The sequence below is a fragment of the Drosophila arizonae genome, chromosome 5 (genome assembly GCF_054131065.1).
Source record: "Drosophila arizonae isolate 15081-1271.41 chromosome 5, UAZ_ARI_1.0, whole genome shotgun sequence".
Taxonomy (NCBI): domain Eukaryota; kingdom Metazoa; phylum Arthropoda; class Insecta; order Diptera; family Drosophilidae; genus Drosophila; species Drosophila arizonae.
Window position 1 is genome coordinate 8,741,142 of NC_142925.1, and position 22,157 is coordinate 8,763,298.

Consider the following 22,157-nt stretch of genomic DNA (forward strand, 5'->3'; position numbering starts at 1 on the left):
TGTGTCTGTTTGCATAGCATATTTGATTAGTCGCTTGTGGTCAGAGTCACATGTATAGCGTACAGAGTCAATCTGGCATAAAGAAACTCATCAGCCCGGTTAGCCCAGAGAGCTGAGCCGAGCGCTTGTCTGATTCGACTGCCAAAGCAAACATTTCCAATGTTCAAATATTCACTGTGCTCTGTTTGAGCAGCAGCAGCAGCGGCCATGGCCAGCTGGCAGCAGGCGGCAGGAGGCAGCAAGCAGTCCATGTTGCAAGATAGACTCGAATGTTGCAACACGAATAGCTGGCAGGTGATTTCGTTGCAATTGTTTGGCAACGGCATGCTCCAGCCGAATGTCTTACATCTGGAATGAATTCATGTTTTAAGTCTCTGCATATTCATATAAAGCAAAGGAAGCCTGACTTGAGCTGAGTTGACTAAAGTTGTTGATTTTATCTATATATTTTGTATTTGTATACTTAAAGAATGTGAAAATTTAACTATACATATGTATATGCAGTTTTCTTAGAAATATTTTCATATGCTGAAAATGGAAATTTGTTTGTGTAACAGGCAGCAGAAGACTGGACAGCGCCTATAAATTATAAATTTTCTGGATCAGCAGCAGGAGCTGAGTCTAGCTTAGAAATGAAGATTGGATTAGGAGCACTGCTCAATGCTTAGGGTCTATTTTAGTCACCCAATACCAATCAATGTCTTGCTGAATATATTTACAATATTTATATTATTCGTTACGCAACAAGACATTTATTATTCAGCTCAGTTACAGAATTTTCTGGATTTAATATTAATTTTTTGCCCAAGTTTGTTGACTTTTCCTACATATTCAATAGGGCTAGAGACATCTCAGTTTATTTTTGTATATTATATGCATATATATGCAGCAAAATATTCCTAAATATTGCGTATATTTGCCATAGATTTAATCAAATATTTTCCAAGATTTTTTTGCTATAAGAAAATTTAGTTTTTCAGATTATTCGTTGCATTTCCTTAAGCCATAAATAACGTCAAAATCAGCAGCCACGCCTACACTTCTGTGCAGCCAGCCCAAGTATTTATTGTTATTAACAAAGTGGACTGTCATAAATTTATTGATTTGCCGCATTCATTATGAATTATGATAATTAAGCCACAAAATTCCTAATGAAGGCCTGTCACAAAATGCCCAAAAGTAATTTATACGCTTCAGCGCACACACCAAACAATTTTCGATCAATAAATCTGTTGACGATACGATAGATTCCAGTAAATCAGTGTGCAGAAGACAGAGTGAGTGAGTGAGAAGGTGAGTGTGAGAGACGGCGACAACATATAACATTTTTCAAGTCTGGCTCATGGCTCATAATATAGCCCTCAGGAGAGCTCATGGCCGGACCCCAGTTTGGGACGTGGTCTTGGCAAGTTTGGCATTAACTGAGTTAAGCAACAAAGTTTTCCACTTTTGAGTTTTTAACTGCAATGTATACACACGCACACACAGACTGACACGCACACACAGACTGACACACACGCAGCTGCAGGCATTGCGAATTAAATTCTATTTTCAAATTTACTCGCTTGCAATTCTATTTGCGTTGCCACGCCCCCATAGACTAAGCCCAGATCTACGCACAAGCATTTTTTGTGTGTACGGAATTGCATAAATTTATGAAAAGTATGTTAGGTAAGGCAATAAGACAAAAAAAGCAAAGTGAAAAAAATGAAGACATCCAAACATGATGTTTGATATGGCAAATACCGTAAAATGAGCTAGGCAGGGCATGCTGTGCCTATGAGGGCGTATGTAACAAAAGCTAAATGTATATTAGACTGCTCTTACTCCTATACCCTATGCCTTAAAATTAGCTCAGGGAACTCAAGAGCTATAAGTCTTACGACTATAAAATTTTCAATGAAAGCTCTCAAATGTTGATTCTCTAAAGAATATATTGAAAATGTAGGATACAGAATAAATTATAGGGTATAGTCACTCACACCTTCCATAAATATTATTATAATGCAAAGACAAATATTTCTGCATTGCGCGCATAGCTGATTGGAATACTTATATATAGGGTATTCCAATAGTCACCCACGCTCTCTGGCATTGTGATTCTTGCCTTTCGCCCCCATCTACTACAAGTACCAAAATTTCATTATAATTTCTTCATTGCACCCATAGCCATTACAATTTGGCTAGAGGGTATATTATAGTCACTCACACTCTCTAGAATTATTATTCTATGATTCTATTCGCGGCATGCGAACAAATCTGCGAGTCAGGGCAGGAAATATTCAATCTATGCGGCAGGCGCGTGTATGGAAAACAAAAGCACAAACACGCACACACACACATAAACACATTTATACACATATATATATACCCTTACACTCACAATCTCACCAAGTCCTCAGTTACCTCATTGTTAAAGCAAAGTCAAGTGAATAAATGCAAATGAACGTAGATTTTTGCGCCGAGTGCTCGAAACTGAGGAACTGGGGAACTGCGGAACTGCCTTTTGCTATGGGGTTGCGGCTTGCGTGTTTGTCTTATGCGGTATCTGGCTGTCCCGCTCCCCCACTAACCCAGCCACCCCGCTCCCACTCTCACTTTCCCTCTCTCTCTCTCTCTCTCTCTCTCTCTACATTCGCAACATGCCCCAAAACCAGAAGATACTCTTAACAATACATGCTCGCTTACAGTATCTAATGGCAAAAATTTGTTGTCGCAGTCGCAGTCGCAGTCTTTGCTGTCATCATCATATTCTTGTCGCAGCTCCTCTTGTCTTTCTTCTTCGTTCGCATATATATATATATATATATATATATAATTTAATTTTTTTTTTTTGCTGCGACGTCCACCGCCCCGCCCATATAGCGGCTTAGTACCTACGCCCCCGCTTGGACCCTTTTGGCTTTTGTTGACAGTATCATTAGGAGGCATTGCTGTGGCTCTGTCGAAGTTGCTGCTGGCGCTGTGTGTTAACCGTTATCATTTGTTGTCCTTGAGTTGCGCTCAAATCTTTTGTAAGCGCAACTGAAATCGCGTAAATTTCTCGAGCGACCGCCCAGCCCCTGCGCCTCCTGCAAACAAAGATTAAAGGCAACAAATAACATAGCCGGCCCGCGCCGCGCCGGGCCAAAAGACGACGACGAAATTCACTGGTGCTTGTTCAACTTGTTATGGTTCTTTAATTTTTTTCCTTTTCGTTTGTCGTGCTTTTATTATACCCTGTACGCATAAATAATGCGTGGAAAGGGTATCATAAAGTATTGCAAATATATGGCCGACAGCCCAGAGACATCTGCAATTCGATAAAGTACATATGCTCCTGATCTGACCGAAATATTTATTAGCAATGAACACTGGAAGGAACATTAGAACAGCTGCTGATAAAAGTATTCGTATAAGCTAGATATATGTGTTACTTTAAGGTACATTCACAGGGAATAAGAAAAAAATCAAGATTGACCTTTGGCATTGCTATGCGATTCTCATGAATTTCATTCCCTTAGCCTTACTCTCAGTCTTTGATTTATTCAATTCTCTTTGACCGAAATACATATTATATAAAATGGAAAATGTGATTTTTATGCAATTTTCATAATTTATGTAAAGTTCAGAGACAATATTTTTTGTATATATATATATATTTTTTTAACTTTGGTTAGATCTTACAAATTCTTAAATTTGAATTCCACAAAATTGTTCATCTTTTAAGATTTTATTATTATTTATAACTTTTTTTATTATTAATTTATTTATTTTATTTTTTCATATAAATTCTTTGAGGACGGTTGGTATTTTTCTACGCGATTTTCGTATATTATTAATAATATTTATTAATAATAATATTAATAATAATTTTCATAATAGATTATCAGTTTAGCAGATTTTTTCTATTCAATATAAAAAATTTATGTACATAAAAAAAACTTTTTATAATTTATTTTATATAATTAGTTTCCATAGAAACTTTTCTTTTAACCCTTTTACAGGGTAACTGCTCATCGATCACTGTCAATAAAAGTTGCTGTAATTTGATTTCTTTCTTCCTTTTTTTGTTTTTTTTTTTTTTTTTTTTTTTTTGCTTTGCAAGCAACCATCTAAATTTATCTGCATTGTATTCATTATATATAGAGATGTTTATTATGCATGTATTTGCTTATAATTTGTGGCTTTTCCTTTTATGAGCTGAAATTTAAGAAGTCAGCCATAAATTACACTTGTTGGGCACTTGGCACAACTCCACTTCCCTCCACTTCTTACCCCTTACCTACATTTTCAATTTTTCATATTCCACTCTCACACAGACAGCACCACTCGCACACTCTCACACATACGCAGCGAGCGTCTACATTTGCATACTTTAGGGCGCCACAAAGAGAGCCTCTCAATATGTTTTTAGCTCATTAACAGAGCCGCAGCAGCAGCGGCAGCAGCAGTCGGGCCTGTGGAATTGCGTCACTCAGTTTGTCAGTTTGTCAGTGGGTCAGTTAGTCATGCAGTCAGAGACACCCTTTCCAGCCAACCAGCCAGCCAGTGAGCCAGCCTGCGGCTCTTTACCAATAATTTCGAGAGCAATTTTCATAAATTAGCTTGTCACACGCTTCGCTCCCCCGCATCGTCGAGGCAGCAATGGCAAACAGCCTCCAAACTGTCAACTACTTCAAGCGTAATCCAAATTGTTACGCAAGGTCTTCCTACGCATCTGCACACACACACAGAGACACAGACACGCACACACATATACAACATGTATATGTATATTCAAATGCTTCAAACAGAGTGCTGCCTCTGCCTACTCCTCCTCCCTCTTCGCTTTGCATTTGCTTTTTAGTTACAATTTCTTATTTATGTGTGTGTGTGCGTGGGGAGTGGGCGTGGCTCGCTTAGAGTCTGGGCGGAGGCCATCTAAATTTACTGCGCTTTAAACTTTAATTTATGTAGAGCGCACAAATGTGCAGCCAAATGGGCTAAAGTTAAAGCGCGCTGCCAGCGAAAGTGTAAATTATCAACGGTAATTAAGTAAAGCCCTACATACATGTAGCACACACACACACTCTCTATCTCTCTCTCTCTCTCTTTCTCGCTGTGTTAGCCATTAGCTGTAGCTGTAGGCTTCGCGCTGCCTATAAATTTCAAATTTAATACCAAAGACAAGCGCATAAACCGCAAAAGCCCCGCCATCGGCCGTGGCTCCCCTCTGTCACCCCCTAAACACGCTTTCATAGATCACACAAAAATTTGTGGGCGTGCTTAATTTGCGGAAAAAGCGCGTAAAACCTAAAACACATTCATCATATGCATTCAAAAAATACAAAATATTTTATATGAGCATCACAAAACCGCAATTAATCGATTCATTTAATTAAGCGGTCGCCCTTGGGAAATTAATTAAATAATTTCATTTTGTTTGCATACATTTAGCCAATTTGCATAAAAATATATTAGACTTCAATAATATACCATATACATGTATATCAAATTGATTTATATCAAAGGAGGGCGCGTAAATTTCCTGCCTCGAGTATTGTTTGGCTAAACTGATATTGAAGCTACATTAACTGTGCTTTAAAAATTTTTCCTCTTCTGTTTTTTTTTTTTTTTTTTTTTTTAGAATATACTTCCCGGATGTATTCGTGTGATTTTTTTTTTTTTTTTATTTAGATTTTTCGATTGCTTTTATATATATATTCTGAGCTTAGAATCTCGACTCTTTTTTTTATTTAATATATAAAATGTAAAATCTGCGAAATATGTTAAATAAAACAGGAGTTGAATTTTGAAGCTCGCCTTAAATATTATTTTCTTTTTAACAATTTTTAGAATTTTTTTTTTTTTTTTATTTCTTGAAGATTTTCTGCAAGTTTGGCATTTTTTTAGTATTGACAAATATATTATTTCGCATTAGCTTAAGCACACTCCTTTGATTTTTAAGCCAACAAAAACGCAGACAGCGCTTGGAATGAGCTGAAGAAAGACGACATAGCCGCCGTAGCAACCCGTAATGAAGAATACCTAGAAACATCAAATCAGGGCGGATTGGATCTAAATTATTGAAGACGAGACAGCTACTGGAATCTTGTGATATTTCGTATATAAAATGTTAGCAGAAACATTTTAATAATATTAAAATTACGTCTATACTTAGGCTCTCCATTGAGAAATATTCAAGAATGAAATATCTCTTAGACATGATTTTATTTTTCTCTGAATTTTACTTTAATCAGTATATTCTAAATTTAATACATCATAAAATATTCCACTAAAAATGAGCCATTTTGTTTAAAACAAAACCAAACGAAATTCAGAGTTCAACGAACTGCTTAGCTCTTATCTGATTCCCCTTTTGCCTGGCTAATTTATTACATTTTTTTTTTGCTCTGCTCTCTTTCTTTAATTTAAAACAATACATGCAAAACAATAAATTTAACGTTAGATTATATCATAATATAATTAAGTGCTGCACACTAGTTTTAATAGCAGCACAGTTTCACCCCGAGCACACAGATGAAGATGGATGCGAGCACACACACACACACGTAGCACTCATAGCACTCATAGCACTCGTAGTACTCTTAGTTTTTTTTATGAAACTGAGCTCATTGTTCAGATGAAGGGCATAAATCGCTGTGCTGCTTGGTGGACAGCACACATTATTAACTGCCATTGCAACCTTGGCAGCTAAATGCAGCATGTACGGACTGAAATTGAAGCTATCTGCCTCCTGCCGCCCATCGTCGCCCGCTTCCTGCTGCCTCTAGCAACTATGCTGGAAAATTAATTACCGCATCATGGTGTAAAAATGTGCGCCGTGGCGCTCTTGCTAATGCCTCAAAAGTCATGTTCCTAACTTTTTTGTGCGCTGCCAACTACACAAAAAAAAAAAAAAAAAAAAAAAAAAAAAAAAAAAAAGAGAAAAGTTTCTAATTACGACCGTGAAAGCGGCTGGCGGCTTTTTATTCACTTAACAGGCAGAGGTTGGGACATGAGGGCTGTTATTTGTTGTTGTTGTTGTTGTTGTTGCTGCTGCTGTCGGGTGTCGCTTATCGTATTTAAGTTTTTAATATAAAGAGCGTGAGAAAGAAGAGGCAGGGAGAGAGGTGACATAGGGTAGCAGGAGACTGGGGTGTGACTATATGTAGCCATTGCCTTAGCTTTCAGCTCTCGCCGTAGCTATAGCTGTAGCTGTAGCTGTCGCTCCGACTGTAGCTGACAGAATGGAAGCCATGTAAATTGTAATTACACTTAAAACCATAATCCGGCTTTATGCGCCAAACGGAGCGCGCCTCCGTTTGATATGGGGCGCAGCCGTTTCGGCGCATTAGAAAACCTGCTAAGCAGGGAAGCTCTCGGCCCCGCGAGCATCATCAACAGCAGCAGCCTGAAATAAGACAGCGTTGCGTAGCCGAATTATACTTGCATATACATACATATACACTTCGCGTCATCAGGTTAGCGCCCCCCCTTACACTCATTTTCTTTTACGTTTTTCTCTTTCCCTATTGCACGCAACTTCTTGGTTTTTGTTTTTATTTCATTATCATCATATGAGATGTCTCTCATACCAAAAAAAAGCGCGAGTGAAAACCCGTTATGTTTTATTTTCTATTCTTCTCTATTTTCGCAAAAAATGTGTGCACTTATTTTGCGTCATCAGATTAGCGCCCCCAAATGCAATTGTAATTATCTTGCTTATTTTGGCAATTACACTCACCAAATTTTTTGTGGAGCTCAAAGTATTCAATATATTTATAATATGGGTAAAGAAACAGTTTTATCTTTGGTTGAAAATCAAAGATTGAGGCATACTTTGAATCTAGACTATGTAACCCTAAAATTGCTGAAAAAACAGGAAAAAACAGAAAACTAAGTGTCAATTTTCTTACAAATAGGGAAAACTATGGAAAAAACTATATAAGCGGCAATAATCAAGCGATTTCAAAAGGAAATAGAAGAACATTAGTTCGGGAAGCTTCGAATTCCCATGAATCGACCACCAAGATTAGGGATAAAATCGGTGTTAAGACGAGCTTATCAACGGTCCAAAGAGCAATAAGGAAAGTTAATTACCTAAAGAAACAGAATGTAAAAAAAAAGACACCAGTCGATATGCTGAGAAAAGAAATACGCATTAATTTTGTCCGGGCGAACATGACGTGGTCTACCCAATGGCAGCATGTTGTCTTTTCTGATGAGAAAAATTGAATTTGGAAGGAACTGATGGCTATAATTATTATATCCATGACCTATTCATAGAAGAACATTATTTGGAACGGTTTCCAAGCCGTTGCGGCGGGGGGGTGGTGAGGCATTGATGTAAGGTGCAATATCTTAATACAGCGCTTGTAAGCTTCAATTTTTGATATCGCGCATGAACGCATAGGACCATAATATCGTGTTTAAAACTGCTGTTCCGCATTTCTATAACCTGTCTGAAAACCGGCATTAGATTTTCCAGCATGATAATGCCCCAATTCAGACCGCCCGATGCCTGAAGTCCTAGATTCAGGGCCAAAAAATTGATCTCATGGAGTGGCCACCATACTCACTCGACCTTAATATCATTGGAAACGTCTGGGGATGGTTGGTCAGGAAAGTATATGAGTCCGGAAAGCATTATAGTATAAAGACAGAGTTAATCGAAGGTGCTGAACACGCTTGGTCAACCATATCCTTGAATAATATTGAACAACTTTATAATTCCATTCCTAATCGAATTTTTGAAGTAATTTCAAACAAAAAACGGCACTACGCACTACTAATATTACCTAAAAATAATAATAGCTTAAAATACAGGTGTTATTTTTGGTCATTACTTAAATAAATTGAATTTAGCGCAGGGGGCGCTAATCTGATGACCAAATTTTTGTTACATGTTTTTTGTACATTTTACAAAAAAAATTATTTAAAAATAATCCTTATTGTTACAGTAGCCATTCTTTTTGTATTTTAAAGAGAAATAAATGGAGTATAATGTAAAAAAATTTCAAAGATGTAGCTCTGATGGTTTAGATTTTATTTAGCTTTGAGGTTGAGTGTAAAGGGGGGCGCTAACCTGATGACGCGCAGTGTATATGTATAACGACAAATCCCGTTGGGAAAGAGAAGCCTCCAATAAAACACTTGCTGCATTAAAGCCAGGCAATATGCATTTAAAACAAGTTTACCAAACTCACTAAGGTCGAAAATGTGGCAAAAGTTGAGCGCAGTAGCCAGCAATATGCAAAGCAGGAAATCAAGAAATATTTTTTTTTTTTTTTTTTTTGGCTGTAACGAATGTGAAATGCTGTAGACTTGTGCAGCAGTGCACGGAGGAAACGTGAGGAGAGCGTGATTAAGTAAATTTGAACTATTATACATTTAAGAAATGTCTGATAATGACGATAATAATTTGCAAAATGCATAACATAAAATAAAACAAATAATAAAAACAATAAAAATAAATAAAAATGTTTAAACTAAAAATTATTATTATGTGTATTTAAAGAGCTTAACCAAATAAAAATATTAAAAATAATTGAATATATAATAAAAATATATAAAATCATATGTGTACAAAATAAGTTAAATTTTGAAAATATAATAGAATATAATATAATAACCAAAAATAAATATTTAAAAAAAATGTATATATAAAAAACTACTACTAATATACTTATACTAAAAAATTTAAATCAACAAATTAAAAAATAAAAATAAAATAAAATGAATATTTAAATAACTAATAATATAAAAAAAAAAACCTTAAAAAATTTTTTTTTATTTATTTTATATTAATACTTGTAATCCTTTGCATTAAAATATTAATGAACAATACTTTGTAATGTATCAAAGTAAGGAAAAGTTCTCAATATATATTACTACATACACATTAATATTAATAGAAATAGAAATAAATACATATGTATATATATTTAAAATTATTATTATTATTTTTTTTTAACATTATTTTAGTAGTCAAAACTTTATTGAAACTACTAATTTTTTTTATTTTATTTTATTTTTATTTATTTATTTATTTTTTTGATAAAATTATTTATTTAGACATTATAGAGTAACCAAGTAAAGATTTATTTTATATTCAGTTCATATAGATGCTAAGTAGCTACCCTAACAGTTTATAGTTTTATAACTCTGCTCACCCTTTAAGCCCTTTAAAAGACATATATATATTCTGCTTTAATTTTTTTGTTTTTTGGCAGCAGCTTGGCTTGCATTTAATGCCCAGCTCACATCTAAAACTAAATACGCCCTTAGAGAAGAAAACTTGAAACTTTCCGGCAACTAAAAGTGTAGTTAAGTCTGATAATCCGCATAGCGAGGGCACACTGTGGCAGGAAAGTAACAGAAACAAAAGCAAACGCAAGTTCATTTGCCGTCGACAGGCTGCAAGACAAAGTGTGCCGCATATGTCTTTGCCCCAACTCTTGTAGCATGCAACATAATTTCAATTTTGAGAATTTTAAGAACATGCAATACTTTATTCTGATGACTTCTACTGGAGCCGAAACTGAAGGAGTTGTTGGAGCTGAGCTGTAGCTGGTTGCTGGCTGCTGGCTGCTGGCTCAGCTGCTAAAAGGATACGACGCCATTTGGCATTTAGCTTTGCATTTTGGCGTCAATGTGCTCGTTGGCATTTAAAGCGCAGACAGTTTGCTCCAGTTGCCTCAGCGCGCAATTACTTAGAATACACACACACACACGCACACACATACACGCATACGCTCACACACAACAAACCCCAAAAATATCTAAAGCGTATGTGTGAGTACAAAAAGTTGGCCAAGAAACAGCAGCAGCAGCTAAAAAAAAAAAAAAAAAAAAAAAAAAAAAAAAAAAAATGGAAGGCAAAACCCGAAAGTTTTCACTTGAAATTCAAGCAATTGCTTTTGAAAAGTTTCAATTTCGGCGCGAGTTTTGCAGCTCGAGTTGCGCGAGCTGCCGAGACAAATTATAGGCAAATTCGCCTCGTCCTCGTACGCCTCTGCTTCTGCTGCTCCTCCGCCTCCGCCTCGTCTCTTCTGCTCTCTGCTGACAAGTTCTGTAATGAAATTGTGTCAGCGGGATTTTGTTTCAGGCGCGCGTTTGCCTTTTTTTCCCATTCGAAAATTTCAATTTTATTTTACTTTCCTCTTTTTTTTTGGCTTTGCATTTCGCTTGTCTTTTCAGGCAACATCAAGAGTGACGCGAAACACACAGAAATGAAATCACGACCAGCTAAATTAATTGCTTAAATAAATTGCGCAAAGAGTTTGTTAAGCCTAATAATTATGTAGAAAGAGATAGAGAAAGAGGGGGCAACAAAAGGGCTTGAACTGCGGGCAGAGAAAGAGAGAGAGAGGAGAGACAGAGAGCTTGCTGGAGAGGGAAGTGCAGTAGTCACTTGTCAAAGTTGTTCGGCCAGCAGCTCGTTAGCAGATAGCCAAAAAGGGTCCAGGCGGCAACTATGCACGTCATCAGCATGCTCCCAATGCGAATCCTTAGCAGCATCAGACCATAACGATGTTGCGGCTCAAAAGTTTATGCCCAAAAATAGAAGTTGCTCAGAAACAACAACAACAACAACAACAGCACGACAAGTAAAACGGAATTGAAAAAGAAAAAAAGGGGAAGGGAGAAAAGTAAAAGTAAAAGTAGAAGTAGGTAAATCAGAAAATCATTTGCATATACGCCAGCTAAGCAGTGGAAAGTTGAAGTGCCTGTCAGCTCAGGTAAGTTGACTCTTTGCTTGTCTTTAATGGATTTGCATGATTTGCAAGAAAAACGACACCCCAAGGGACCCACACACAATCCAGGCACCCACACACACACCTACACCTACACCTACAATCAACACCCCAGCCCAAAACCCTAGTCGAGCTGTGCTGCCGCTAACTGAAGCCGCATAAACGACTTTAACGCGCACAGATTGACATAAGTATTATAAATGCATAACCAGCTCTTAGCTAACACACTTGCCGAGCTAACGAAGAGCATGTGCAAAGTGAGCTATAGACATACCCTGTAAATAGATTAACCTCCCACAAAAGTAGAAGAGTATTTCAATGAAGAGGGAGAAGGAGGGAGAGAGAGAATGCTTTGCATTTATAACTATGATTTTCTTTTAGCTTTACAATTACATTTCACCATGGGGAAATTTCCATAAGTATATATAAATTTTTCATATAGATCAAATGAATACAAAATATATGGTAATCATATATAATATGAGATAGAAAGACTCATGTCTAATTTAATTTAGCAAAAGAAAATATAATTTGCATATAAATTGAGTCCGATAAAAGAGATTAAGTATTATTAAATACATATGAAATATTAAAAACTCTTATTAATAATTGAATGTATATTTAAACATATTGTATAATAATAAAATATATAATAAATATATAAAATAATGAAAAATGTATCCATATGCCATTATATTAATATTTTATGTATATTTCTAGACTGTATTATATGGAAACAATATTATATATTAATATGCTAATAATTATATAGTGTTTCGCATATAAAAAGTATATTTTATGTTGATAAGTTAATATTTTTATTTATAGATATTATTTAACAATGATATGTGTGCATTATATTATTTTTTTTTTTTTAACTTTTTATATACATATATTTTTAGACGTATAATATAGCAAATTATTTTTAGCAATATCCTAATATTTTATATTATACTTTATATTATTACCCATATTTTAAATATCTAAATATATGTATATATAGCTATTTAATGTAGCTATCAACCCTGAGCAGAGCTGCTATTTAAATCAACCCAACCCAAACTCACATTTTGAATTGTAACTCAAATCACTCAAGTTTTTATAAGAAAAACTCTCTGCATTTTCTTTTCTCCCAATGCTTATCAGCATAATTTCCCTGGCACATTAGCAACTGAGCTACGTCTCGTATAAGTTGCCTAATTATGACAGACATGCAAGAGCAGCTGCTGGAGAGCAAACTGAATTCCCTGCGCCCCTCTGCAGTTGCCCCCTTGCATACATCGAGTTCATATGATTAAAGGCAGCCAAATGTGAGGAAGGAAATGATTTGGCGTTTGTTGGTTTTTACGCAAATGTATATATAAATATATTTGTATATCCATATGGAATATAACTTATACATATGCATATGTGTGTATGTGTATGTGTGTATATTTGCCTAAGGCACATGCTAGCAAATATTTTCACAACTCTATATGCGCGCTCTCTTTCATTTCTGTTTCCGTTCTACTCGCTTACCCCGCACTCACATTCTGGCTCTGCTGGCTCGCTGCTCTACACCCTTTTATCGCAGCCGCAAATCTCAGCTCGCAGTCGCTCGCTCGCATCCGCTGCTCGCTGTATCCGTATTGAGATTGCCAAAAAGGTGGCGCCGCCTTTGAATTATGTAGAATTTACGTGCATGCAGGCGAAAGTGCAGGCTCAGCGGCAAAGACTCGCATGTGTGTAGAGCACATGTAAGCTGTATGCTGTAAGTGTGTGCATGTGTGTGTGTGTGTACCATTAGTTTTTGTGCTGATTATTATGGCTGCCATGGCCACAGCAACGCCCACGTGTCGTTGCATTTGTAACAGGTGAACTTTATGGCTCTGTTGCAGCGGCACACACAGTGTGTGTGTGCGTGTGTGTGTCAGCACTATTAAATTATGCTTGGCAACGCGCGCATGTATGTGCATTTACCAAACGCGCCCCTTTCAGGCCTTGACCCGCTGGAAGGTTTTCGCCGCGGCTGCTGACAGCCCGACTTCAGTTTATTTAAAATTATTACGCTCGAGATGAAGAAATATTGAAGTGTGCGTGTGCTAGTGTGTGCGTGTGTGGTACGTGCCACGTGCCACTCTTTGTTGCACAGCAGCTGCCATTAAGCGAATGAGGTTTTCCAATTGCTTTTGCGCTTGCTTCGCTTCAATTAAAATCATCAATTTGAGCGCCATTGAAATACACAGCTTATGCCACGTTACGTATACGCCCCACGGCTCATATTACGCATACGCCCCGGGGAGCTAAACGGGTTGACATATCCCGGCAATTAGGCAATCGAACGGGCTCAATTTACACGACTCTCTGCTCCCCTTTTTTTTGCCTTTGTCTTTTGCCTTTGCTGTGCCCCAATTAACTAGATTTGCCACAAAGTGGCCAACTAATCGCCGGTTGCTGTAAAGGCCAGACAACGCTTTGAATATTTGTTGACTGCATTTTCTTTTTTGCTTTAAAGGTTTCATTGTCACACACAAACACACACAGTAAGAGAAGGAGAGAGAGAGGGAGAGAGAGAGGCAGACAGATATGTCCTTTGGCTATCTGCCTGCACAACTGGCTACATTTTCAACTGCTGCAATTGCTGCCAATATTTCAAATGCCGTCACGTAGCTGGGCAAAACACCTGTGTCTCGACAAATTGCCAATGGCGCTTGCCTTTTTTTTTTGGGCAGAGTTTTAGGCAATGGATGTAAGCTTGTATAGGGTTTGTTGTGTGAATAAAATGTACATATAAATATATGCGAGTATTATATATAAACTTTTTGTTAAAGTCTACTTTTATTTTCCTTTTTCTAATATTTTTAAAATATTTAAGCATTTAAAATTTTCGGTTTTTCTTCATTACAAAGTCAAGTCTGTTGCTTGTGAAAATATAATTGAGCAATAGTTGGCAGCAAGTTTTTTAAAAGTCTATCAGCTCTAGACTTTGGGAGGTTTAGCTGATATCCTCTTACTGTACAAAAGAACTTAAATATTTTATCATATTTAATTGAATAAATATATATATATATATATATATATATATATAACATTAATGAATATATATGTATACAGTCAGTAAACAAATATATATATAAAAATAATTATAGAAAAAAAAAATAATAAATAAAAAAAAAAAATATATATATATATATATATATATATATAAACGGTAATTATTTACGGTAAAAAATAAACAAAAATATAATAATTATATATAGTAATCTATATATATAAAAGAAAGTTGTGTAAAAGTGAAGACTGCTTATAACTTGATTTGGGCTGAACCAATTTTTATGGTTTTTGATTTGTTGGATTTGTCTCCGCAACGAGTTTAGTATAGGGTCTTAAAAATACTGAAAAAATTTGCCGAATACTTGAAAAACGCGGTTTTTTCCCCAAATGTTCAAATTTTTTTTATACCCAGTAGGCTTGGTAACAGTGACAGTTTTGACAATAGTGTAGAAGTAAATAAACAAATGTAGTCAGTCAGTCTACGGTTTCCTGACCTCGAGCAGACCTGACTATTCAAAAAAAAAAAAAAAAAAAAAAAAAAAAAAAAAAAAAAAAAAAAAATTTTCAAATCAAAAGGAAAAATATTTCAAATCAAAAATCTGCAAAAAATCAAAAGATTAAAACCTGACTGTTCAAAAAATAAATAAAAAATTAAAAATTCGAAATTAAAAAAAAAAAAAAAGGTAATTATTAAAAAGTGTATTTTTGGCTTTTTATATTTTCGGACTTTTAAACTTTATAAATATTTCAAATCAAAAATCTGCAAAAATTAAAAAAAAAAATCAAAAGATTAAAACCTAACAATCAAAAATAAATAAAAAATTCAAAATTCAAAATTCGAAATTAAAAAAAAAAAGTTAATTATTAAAAATTGTATTTTTGGACTTTTACAAAAGCTAAATATCTCGAAAGTTCAGGTATTTGTTTGTCTCAAACATAAATTTGTGTAAATTATTTATATTTATATTTCTCGATTGTTTTATATGGTTTTGTGCGAGGGCAGTATTACTATTAATAAAAATGCCGCGTCCTAGAAGATCTAATCTTTCCCGGCGGACCCATAATGCAATTAGGCAACGGAATAGCGCGAGTCAATTATCTGACGAAGAGCGAGAAATCGCCCGAGAAAGGCTCCGCGTTAGTACCCAGGGAAGAAGGGCCTTAATTCGTGCTTCTCAAAGAGAGGCAGCCCGTGAAATGGCAATAAGAAATGGTTCAAGGATTGATTTGAATCGAGCAGCGTTTCGATATGATTGCACCATTGATTACAGCTTGAATCGTTTAGTTTGCATTGGTCCAATGGACGTTGTTTGCTAGCATTGTGGCGCATTGAAGTTTGCTGGTGAAACGCCCGGTTTGTGCTCCCTTAGTGGTAAAGTGACATTGCCATTAGCGGTCACCATAGCCATTGCGTTCCCTGCTTTATGGCGAAACACTAGAATCACGACATTTTCTAGCGAACACTCAAAAATACAATGCCTGTTTCCAAATGACATAATTTGGGGCGGAAAATATTGGAGACGGATATTTAAGGTAATTTACGTTAAAAATTTTATTTTCTATGACTGCCAAAAAAAAATTTTGAATAATGTAGTTTGTTAGATTTCTGTAAATAGTGTTTGTAAATATAACTATAACTATGGCTTTGAATTTAAAGATTCAAGGCCAGATTTGCCATCGCATTGGATCATTGCAACCTATTGAAGATGCACAGCAAAAATTCTTGCAAATATACTTCATGGGCAATATGGAAGAACAACTTGACCGGCGTCAAGAAATGAACACAGCTATGAAAAGAGCAATTCTCCATGATTTGCATGCTTAGAAATTTAAACCAACCAAAACTGTGCAATGGAACGCGTTTGGTGATAAGAAAACTGATGAGCAATGTGATTCACGCGTTGATACTCAAAGGAAAATTTAGAGATGAGGAAGTTCTTATTCCTAGGATTCCGATGAGCTCAACAGATATGCCCTTTGAATTTAAACGAATTCAATTCCCGCTTCGTCTTGCCTTCGCCATGACGATCAACAAGTCACAGGGCCAATCTTTGACTATTTGTGGCCTCAATCTAGAAAATGCGTGTTTTTCTCATGGTCAATTGTACGTGGCATGCTCACGTGTTGGCAAACGATCCGCATTATTTGTTCTTGCACCCGACCAAAAAACGAAGAATGTCGTTTACAACAAGGTGCTTGAATGAAAATCCGATTAATAAATTTATCAGTGTATCCCAGCCTGAACAACATAGCTTTCAACAATTTTTTACCTAGAAATAATATAGAGGGCAATGCAACGTTTGCCGGGCCAGCTAGTAAATAATAAATACAAAATAATTATTAAGCCCCTTCATCTTAATCATCGTTGATAATAGCCCAACTTTAAGCATGCTTAGGCTTGTCTCAGGCAAATCTTAAAAGTTTTTGTTTGCTTTGCATCTTAGCCATGTCAGGTTGAGCGAACCCTTTTAAGCCTTGACAACATGCTGCTAAGTCTCTTGCTTTCATTTGGGATTTTGTTTCTTAAATAATGTGCTTTTTAACGCTGGCTAAGGATACGCACAACAATTTCTAAGCCAACCCGGCTGAGAGTCATATTAAAAAAGAAAGAATTCGCCTGAAATATTTTCCCACATTTTAGTTGCATGAACAATGCGCATTTTTTTTTTTTTTTTGTGTCGCTTGTTTTCATTTTCTCACAAAATCAGTGCATAGCTGTGGGCCATGCAATTTTCCTTCTTTTTTTTTTAGGCCATATATTATCATATCCGATATCATATTTTCAATATATCCCTTCTATTTTTTGTTTTTGCTTTTGCCTTGCCTGAATTATGGAAATGTTTGCGTGCATTGAGCTGCAGAAAATGCGGTTGTGCGCGCTTGGATTTCAAGCTGTCCTTCGAATCCTCCTGGGCTCCTGACATGCATAAATATTGATATACGAGAGCCTGATGCTGAGCTAAATATTAATGTGGCCCGAATAAGCAGAAAGAAAATGAGACAACACACACAAAATAGAGAAAGCGAGAGTGGGAGAGAAAGAGAGAGAGAGAGAGAGAGAGAGACAGAAGAAAAGCAGCTAGCGCAGCATTAAAATTGTTTTCATTTAAGAACTAAGCTTTTGTTTGCTTTGTTGTTTTCAAGAATTCTTTATTACAACATTGACAGTGACAGCTGAAGTGAGCAAGTGTGCGAGTGTGCGTGTGTGCGTGTGTGTGTGTAACCCAAAAAGCTGGCATAACACATGCAACAATGGCTGCTCTAGTTGCGGCAGAAGTGCACAGCTCCAGGGCCAGCAACTGGGTCGCTTTATTTGACGATTTCACAGACCGTTTTGTAGCCCCCAAAGGAGGCAGCAGCAGCAGCAGCGGCGGCAGCAAATAAAAAAAAGGGCGTGCCTGGCGATAGATGGCACGCACAGCACGGCTGTAGTTGCTCCAGTTCTTGTTTTTGAGGGCCAGCAGTTACACACACACACACACACACACACACACGATACTCGCATGTGTCTGCTCTTTGATCGGTTTTTCTTTTGCACTTTGCTTTTTATTTGTTTCAATGATTTGGCAACAAACATTCGCAAAGCTCAAGCGTCAAGAGGCAGCACCTTGGGGCACACACACACACACATGCACACTCACATTCACGGCTCCATGATCCAAACGGGCTGGGGGCAATTTCTGGCTTTGTTGATTGCTTGACAAATTGCCAACAGCAGCAGTCGGCTGTGGGGCAAACAGTTTGCACTGCAGACAAGTGTTCGCATTCATGTTTTCTTCTTTCTCTCTTTATTTTATTTTCTTTCTTGTTGTTGCCCCCCCCTCTTTGGCAGTTGTTGTTGTTGTCGCTCTGTCAGGCATTGACAAGTGATGCACGATTTCCGCGCTATCGCTGACCTGTCAGTGAGCGACATTGCCAATAAAATGTAACACATTTACCATCTGCTCATATTGCCCTTCACACACACACACACACACACACATACACACACTCACAAAGGATTCAAACTACAGCAGCATAGGTATGCAATAAAGGACAGGTGCAGGCGGTGCCAGCCATTCAGCCATTCAGCCAGTCAGCTATTCAGCCAGTCAGCCAGTGGGACAGACAGATTACCAAATCTGTTTTTGATTAGTTTTACAAACTGTTGTGCTAACTTTGAATAGCACGAACTGTAAATTCAGCTCGAGTGGCGCCTTTACTATGGGCAATATGCAGCAAGAGTTAAGCATTTATTTGCTTTTTCATTTAAAGGCAAAGCTTTACAGTTTGGTTAAAAAGATTGCAATCAGCAAAAGCATGATTTAGATTCAATGTGTTTTAGAAGCTTTTCTTGTTGTTTGATTAACTAACTTATTATTTTAGGTTTTCGTATTGTCCATTATTATTATATATTATTTTGTTATTATATAAATATAACTAGTTTGTATGTATGAATTTATATTGTTAATCATTTTATTATAAATTATTATTATATATAAAAATATTATAATTTATAGTTTAATTACAAAATTAGTATTATTTATAATTAATCACAAACTAGCATTATTTATAGTTCAATTAGGTTCATTAATAATTTTAATTGCAATATAGCAATATATTGCTATTTATAATTTTTAATAAAATATTTTTCTAAATTATATTCATATGTGTGTGGCTTGATATAAAAATTTTTAAAACATATATGAAAATTCATTGAAGCTTTAATTATCAGCTCTGCTTGAGGCTACGTTGTCTAGTTATTTTTATATTTTCTCTTTGGTTAGCTCAAAATACATAAAAAAATAAAAAAAAAAAAAATATAAGAAAATTTCAAGTAAAATAGCAAAAATTTGAAAGCATTTAAGCTGGTTAGCACAGCTTGTTTCAAAGCTTTGATGATGCTCAGTCTTCAGTTGGAGAAGTTTATTGTGATTCATAGTAATTTGTATGTAAATATTATATGTAAACATATTGTGGTATTATATATTAATATTTGACATGTCGAAAATTATATGTTCAAGTTGAACTTGACTTGATTTTTATCTGACAACTTATGGAAACTTCGGCGCATCAAGAGATCCAAAAATATTTGAACTTGACAGCTTCGCGTAACTTGTCAAGACTTGGCAAGAGCCAGAGCAACAAAATGAGATGGTGGCAGAGAGAGAGAGAGAGAGAGAGAGAGAGAGAGAGAGAGAGAGAGAGAGAGAGAGAGATATACTTGATAGACTGAAAACTTATATCAAGATATGATAGCAAATTACCAGCATATGAGGCACGTTCATCCTATAGCTATAGCTGTATTATTTAATAATATTAACGCTCATTATATACTCCATAATGAGCAATAAAAACCATTTCATTGACTCAAATGTGCTCGAATATATTTTTGCTTTTTGATTGCAAATATGCGACTTATTGCATTATTAATTAGCCATATTATGATCAACTCAATGCATTTTCCTCTCTCTCTCTCTCTCTCTCTCTCTCTCTGTCTCTTTCACTCTATCTCAAACTTTTCGTACAGCAAGCACAAATTTAATTATTTGTATGCATTTCGCTTTGGCCAGTTAAACGAGAAACCGCAATGAAAATTTGATATGTCATAATTGCCATGAATACGAAATGAAAGAATTTTTTACATTTTGTTTTCATACATTCATTTTTGTTCTTGTTTCTCTTTTGGTCTTTTGCAGTTTGTTTTATTATTATTGAGCAAAGGTTTGAGCTGTATATATGTGCGTGTGTGTGTGTCTGTTTGTTATATTTACCGCAAGTGCTGCATGCCGCAATGTATGCTATAAAAATAAGTGCCGACGCTCTTTGCAGGCCGCCAAGGACACGGCCGTGCTTGATGCGATATAATCCACTTGATGCCGGCATTTTGCTCCTGCTCCCGTTGTTGTTGTTGTTGTTGTTGTAGGTGTTACAGCAGCTGCTGCTACTGCTGCTTTTCCTTTATTTCTCTTTGCTTTCTTTCTTTTATTTTATTTATTTATTTATTTTTTTGTGCTTTGCTTTCAATTGTTTTGCATACGTAAATCAATTTATCAATGTTTAATTCAATTTCGGCATTGTCACCGCCATTTCACTTGAATGTGCACGCGCGCACGCTGCGTATGCTTGATTTTGCATATACATATATCTGGGCTTTATTGAATTTTTGTTGATTAAATTGTTTAATCGTAGCTTTGCTGCAGCGTTGATCAAGTCGTTTCATGCGCTTTCATTAAGTGTTCATTTATTTTTCAATTATTTTTTAACACATTCTCCAACATTTTCTCTCACTCACACGCACACAGACGCAGAGTAGCCAGCCCACATTTAATTTATTTTTTTGGGCTTTTCGGTTTTGTTAGTTTTCACTTTTTTGGCTTTTTATTTGGGCTTTGCCTGCCCCACGCGTTGCACGAGCCACTTGCCATATGCCACCTGCAACTTTTGCCCCGCATTTGACTTTTCAACTTGGTCACTCGTAATGCTTGTGTTTTTTTATTTTTAATTTTATTTTTTTTTTTATTTTATTTGCATTTGGATTCACAAAAAATGCGCATTTTGCGTTTACGCCCCGTTAATTTAGTTCGGTTTCAGTTCAGTTTCAGAGTTGAGTTGAGCCGATGACAACAATAACAAAAGTGAAATGCCGCAGCGAGGCGACTCGAAGCGCACGCAACGCGTTGCCGTTGCTGTGGTCAGAAATTAACTGAATGCATGCGGCGTCAAAGGATGTGGCAAGCGGCAATGGCAACAGCAACGCCAGCAGCAGCAGAAGTACAAACTGGCTGCTGCCTTCTGCCTGCTGCTGCTGCGTCTAACCGATTAAAGGCGTCGCTGTCGACGTCGCTGCCGGCAGCTGCGTCACTTTTACTGCGAACTCGTGCGACTTGTCGTAGTCACTGCTGCTGCTGCTGCTGCTGCTGTTCCTGTTACTGTTGTTGCTGTTGTCTGTGGCTGTCGTTGGCGCTGGCGACGCCAGCTGCTTTGGCCTGCTCGGACGACGCTTGTCTGTTTACTTTACGCTTTCGCAAGCGACTGGCAACGCCAACTGCTGTTGGCGAGGACACGGACACGGACACGGACACGACACCGATGCGATGCGATGAGACGCGATGCGACGCGACAAGCCAGCCAGCAGCAGCACAGTCTGCACAGGCAGCGACGCCAGCAGAGGCAGCAGCAGCAGCAACAGCAACGCTAGCCGCGCTCTCTCTCTCTCATCACTCGCTCTCCCTCGAGCACTACTCGCGCTCTCTTTATGGCAACTTCTTGGCGTTGCGTTCAAAGTGCGTTAAATTGGTCCATGGAGGAAAAGTTTGGGAAGCATCTGATAATAAGAAGGCACGCGTGCATTTCGCTGGCATGGCGCATATGGTCCATATTGGCTCACATATTATTTACAAATTAAAGAGATGAAATTTTTAT

General features: G+C 36.7%; 1 protein-coding gene and 1 long non-coding RNA gene across 5 annotated transcripts in view; one reads left to right on the forward strand and one right to left on the reverse strand.

Moving 5' to 3' along the window:
- Positions 1-21,788, reverse strand: part of dpr13 (defective proboscis extension response 13) — a 60,546-nt gene extending 38,758 nt beyond the window's left edge. The window contains exon 1 of one of the 2 annotated variants that reach the window (XM_089471683.1): positions 20,507-21,788. In XM_089471683.1, the coding sequence (XP_089327809.1) occupies positions 20,507-20,618 (112 nt within the window). In that variant the 5' untranslated portion in view covers positions 20,619-21,788. The remainder of the gene's footprint in view (positions 1-20,506) is intronic. The other variant, XM_018013368.2, reaches the window with a different exon arrangement.
- On the forward strand, positions 14,965-17,004 carry LOC149268455 (uncharacterized). 3 transcript variants are annotated; one of them, XR_016270584.1, is made up of 3 exons: positions 14,965-15,670; positions 15,757-16,286; positions 16,348-17,004. It is a non-coding gene; the product is annotated as an uncharacterized LOC149268455 (long non-coding RNA). The 3 variants fall into 3 exon arrangements; XR_016270583.1 differs by having other exon boundaries at positions 16,356-17,004; XR_016270582.1 differs by having other exon boundaries at positions 14,966-15,670; positions 16,411-17,004.
- Positions 21,789-22,157: the final 369 nt, after the last annotated feature.